This window comes from Cephus cinctus, unplaced genomic scaffold, assembly GCF_000341935.2.
Source record: "Cephus cinctus unplaced genomic scaffold, Ccin1 Ccin1_scaffold0132, whole genome shotgun sequence".
NCBI lineage: Eukaryota > Metazoa > Arthropoda > Insecta > Hymenoptera > Cephidae > Cephus > Cephus cinctus.
This window is the reverse complement of record NW_014332865.1, coordinates 538,121-542,082: the sequence shown is the minus strand read 5'-3', so window position 1 is coordinate 542,082 and position 3,962 is coordinate 538,121. Positions and strand designations below refer to the sequence as shown.

The 3,962-nt window shown below is 48.5% G+C and overlaps 1 protein-coding gene across 5 annotated transcripts in view; it reads right to left on the bottom strand.

Moving 5' to 3' along the window:
* Positions 1 to 3,962, bottom strand: part of LOC107263087 (max dimerization protein 1) — a 123,893-nt gene that overhangs the window by 48,265 nt on the left and 71,666 nt on the right. For all 5 annotated transcript variants that reach the window (XM_025080477.1, XM_015729923.2, XM_025080475.1 and 2 more), the window contains exon 5: positions 2,734 to 2,848. In XM_025080477.1, coding sequence (XP_024936245.1) covers positions 2,734 to 2,848 — 115 coding nt within the window. The remainder of the gene's footprint in view (positions 1 to 2,733; positions 2,849 to 3,962) is intronic.

Here is a 3,962-nt window from a genome sequence, read left to right as displayed (position 1 = left end):
GCCTCAAGAGCCTCCTGACGCCGTGACCTCGATTAACGAACGTCTTGCGCGTTCTCCGCAGCGAACACGTGGCCGGGGGGTGGGGGGGGGGCGATACCTATTTCACGTGAATTCTTTAATCCTGCATCACCGCGTCGATCCGCGACCCACAAACAACGCGTAATCGGTGACCTACTACCTCAACAGCGCTCCTGCTGTTCCACTGGACGACCGCAGCAGTTGCGGACAGCAACCGTAGAGCCGCGGCTGGCAAAATCGTCACACCGTAATGATCGTCAATGTCATTGTCATAAATGGCAGCGTCACCGCCCATCCGCTCAGACTGGCGGTTACGAACGATCGATCGGCAATCACGAGCGCACAATCTCCCCAAGGTTTAATTATCTCATGCCGTAATCCAGAAGCCGTTTCGCGATGACGTCCCGTTGCTTAGAATGCAACCGCGGCCGCGTATAAAACCACAGACGCGATACAGAACAAGCAACGTAGCAATGCGCAACGTTATTAGTTATATTGCCCATGAGATTCTCTCGACAGCAAACCGCGCGGGTGGCGAACCGACGTCGAAGCTAAAAGACCAATAGCTAGAGTACTGCTAAATTAATCTACCTATATAATGTGCGTTACGTACTACAACATAAGCATTGCAATTACTAAAAGCTTGAGACTGCGGAAAATGAGTATGGAAGCTACTGGAATAGAAATGGTAGGACAACAATTAATTAGGTATAGGTATATATTACTATAGCACGCATAACACAGCCATAGGTATATTATCTGCCAATAGAGAGTGGCGAGCCGTATAAGAGCACGCATAACACATCGTATAGTCATGTGCGAAATAAACTGACGGTATAGAAGGAGGAAGAGCATATATACGAGTATGTATATACACGGCACATTAGGTAATGAATATTCCGTTGTTCCTTGGTGGTATGCTCGATGCAGGATAACTCATCGCGAAGTGCAGAGTGTCGAACGGGGACGGCGGGGCGAGCCGAGTGGAGCCGAGTGGAGCCGTGCTGCTCGTGGCCCGGCCGGAGTTTCCACAAAGAGAGCGTAGCGAACCGTGCCGTGTCACTCTCCGGGTGTAACCAAGGGACGCGAGAGAGGACACAGGGCGGTAGGAAAACGGGCTGGAGAGTAAGGTGTTGTAGCAAACAGAGAGCAGCGACGCACAATAGATGCGCAGTTGGTAAATTACAGGCAGCCAGAACAATGGTGTGTGTTCTCCATAGTACATAGGCGTGCACCGGTGCGTATCCATCGTCCTCCCCCGCTACCCTTCTCTCTCTCTCTCTCTCTCTCTCTCTCTCTCTCACTCTCTCTCACTCACGCCGCTGGGCTACATACTCATAGAACAGACATTCCTGTTACGTGTATACGGCGACTATGCGCGTACACGTACATAGTGCTTGGTGTACATTTGTAGCTTGTACGGGAGGAGGGAGGGAGCGAGAGAGACAGAGAAAGAGCCGGAGAGAACGTGTTACCGTAGTTGCTCTTCTATTCCCCGGAGTCCACGTATCCCGAGGAGCTTAGAAAATTGCTCGGATTCGCGTGTACGGCTGTCTAGCCTACGGCCACGTCGAAAATTACTAATGCAACCAATTGGATGGATCTTCGACGACTGAGCGATCTTGGCTGGACAGGATCGATGGGACCCGATCGGGAGGCTCGATCCGTTCGTCTTGGGGGCTTAGAGGTAACCGCTACGCGTACACCGGAAATGAAACCGTCCGGTTGCCAAGGGTACGACGTACAATGGATATTGGGACGTTGGGCTTCCGTAACGGAGAGAAGGGATACGACTGGCAGTGGATGACCGTGCGGTGGACAGGAACCACGTGTGGTTTGGTGGAATCGCGCGGCACGTGAGTGCTGCTAGACGGAGCAGGCGTGGTGTCGTAAGGAGAAGTGGATAAATGTGAGAAAAAAGGAAAAATAAGGAATCTTGCGTTTTCATGGTAGCAGGAGACTTCGCGGGGAGCGAAGGGTCCTGGATGACGAGGATACCAGGGGTTCTTCGACGCTGAAGCGAAGACAGAGAAGAAGACTGGATGCGGAGATTGAGGGATGAGTGGGGAGAGCCGAAGGTGGTGCGGTGGTGCGGTGGTGCCGGTTCAGGATGATACAGAAGGCACGGAGTCAGGGTGTAGGGATGTCGTAATCTTTTATTTCTCTGATGGAGCATTCTTCCCTGACGTTTCCTCACCCTGGTTCACGATTCTTTTCACGCTCGGCAGACATCTTTTCCGCCATCTTTCCTGCTAATTACCCGACCCGTTTTTCCACGGCTCTCAAACCGCTGAACGGTCTCCCTCCTGCCCCTCTCTTTCGTGGAAACGACATGAAATATTCAAGCAGCCGACTCACGGCCGTTACTATCTGCAATCTAGTACACTGACTTCTAGCGCGTCTCGTCCTTTGACATACATACATGCCTGCTGCACAGGACACAGGCACTACCGAGTAACCCAAGTACTACTGCTACAGCAAGTACATGTACCACAACCCCATTCGATGATGGTGACTAAAAGTCAGCAGTGATAGGTATGCAGCATGCTCAATGAACAAGAGCCATGATTCAAGATATCTATAGGGTGGTGCATTGTCGAATGAAAAAATGAAATACAGGAAGAAACTCCGAACCGTCGTCTACGAGGAATAAGAATTCTAAATGGATTATTTAACACGATCAAAAAGACTATTGTACTTGGCATTAAGACTCACCTTGATAAAACGCTTGGCCTTGGTCAGAAGACCCAGCGTGGTGTGCCTCGAGGTCTCAGGGCCCAGTGGTACCAACACCTTCAACTTTTCGAGGCAATTTCTGAGGTGAGCTCTCCTGAAAATAAAGAAAAACTTTTTAGTACACGACACCAGGTATACTTTGATATCTGTATGTACAAGTGACAGAGCACGAGAATGGACATTCTACAGCAAAGGGACGCATCGTAATCGTGTGGCTCAGACAGTCGATACACTTTCCGGCAATTACATATGTATGTTAACGTACATACGTATCTACTATGTGGTTGGTAGGTATAGCCAAAGTCAAGCGAACCTTAATTCCTATAGGACAGACGATAAACTTCAGTCGCCGGGAGCCTGTTTCTGCGATACTCGAGAGCATCGATATTCCGTCGGTCCGCGTCTCGACGGCAGCCACACCGTCCGCCACTCCAGAGGACGGTTTACCGAGCATCGTAAATTATGCGAAGCCGGGATGCTCGACATCCGTGTTGTACAGTCAACCATACGTATCGATATACTATTATATATATATTATTATATATATATATATAGGTATACATATCTAAATAGAGACACAGGTAGGCATCAATACCCCCACGCATTAGAGGTTTCGCGAACGTCGTCAACGAGGGCCGATTAGGTTAGGTGTCGATCACGGGACAATTGATGTATATAAATATATAAATATATTCGTAAAACAGGGATATTCACTGAGAGCAGGTATATAGGGGTGGATAATGTGAACGAGCGTTAGTTATTCTCCTTGGGATTTCATGATGGTATTGCTGATAACGTATCTCTTAGAATTGTTCTAGGGACTACGGTACATAGCTGTCATATATATATATATATATATATATATATATATATATATATATATATATAAACACACAGAAGACGGTGGATATAGGTAAGGGAAGTCAATCTTCGAGAATTACACGATCTTGAGAACGTAGTAGGTATAACGTGAGTGAGGGTTGCTGTAAAAGGCCAACGAGAATAAGGGATGTAAATGGGACACGAACCTTTACAAATTGTCTTTGGCCTCTTGGCTCGCGACGCGTAATTTACAGAGGGAGGAAAACGCCTAGATGCCACGGCCCGTTTACCAAACTCCCGGAGAGGGGAAATAAGCAAGAGAACAGATAAAAAGGGTACGAAGGACCAGAAGAAAGAGTGCCATGGCATGGTTACGGGTACGGGAG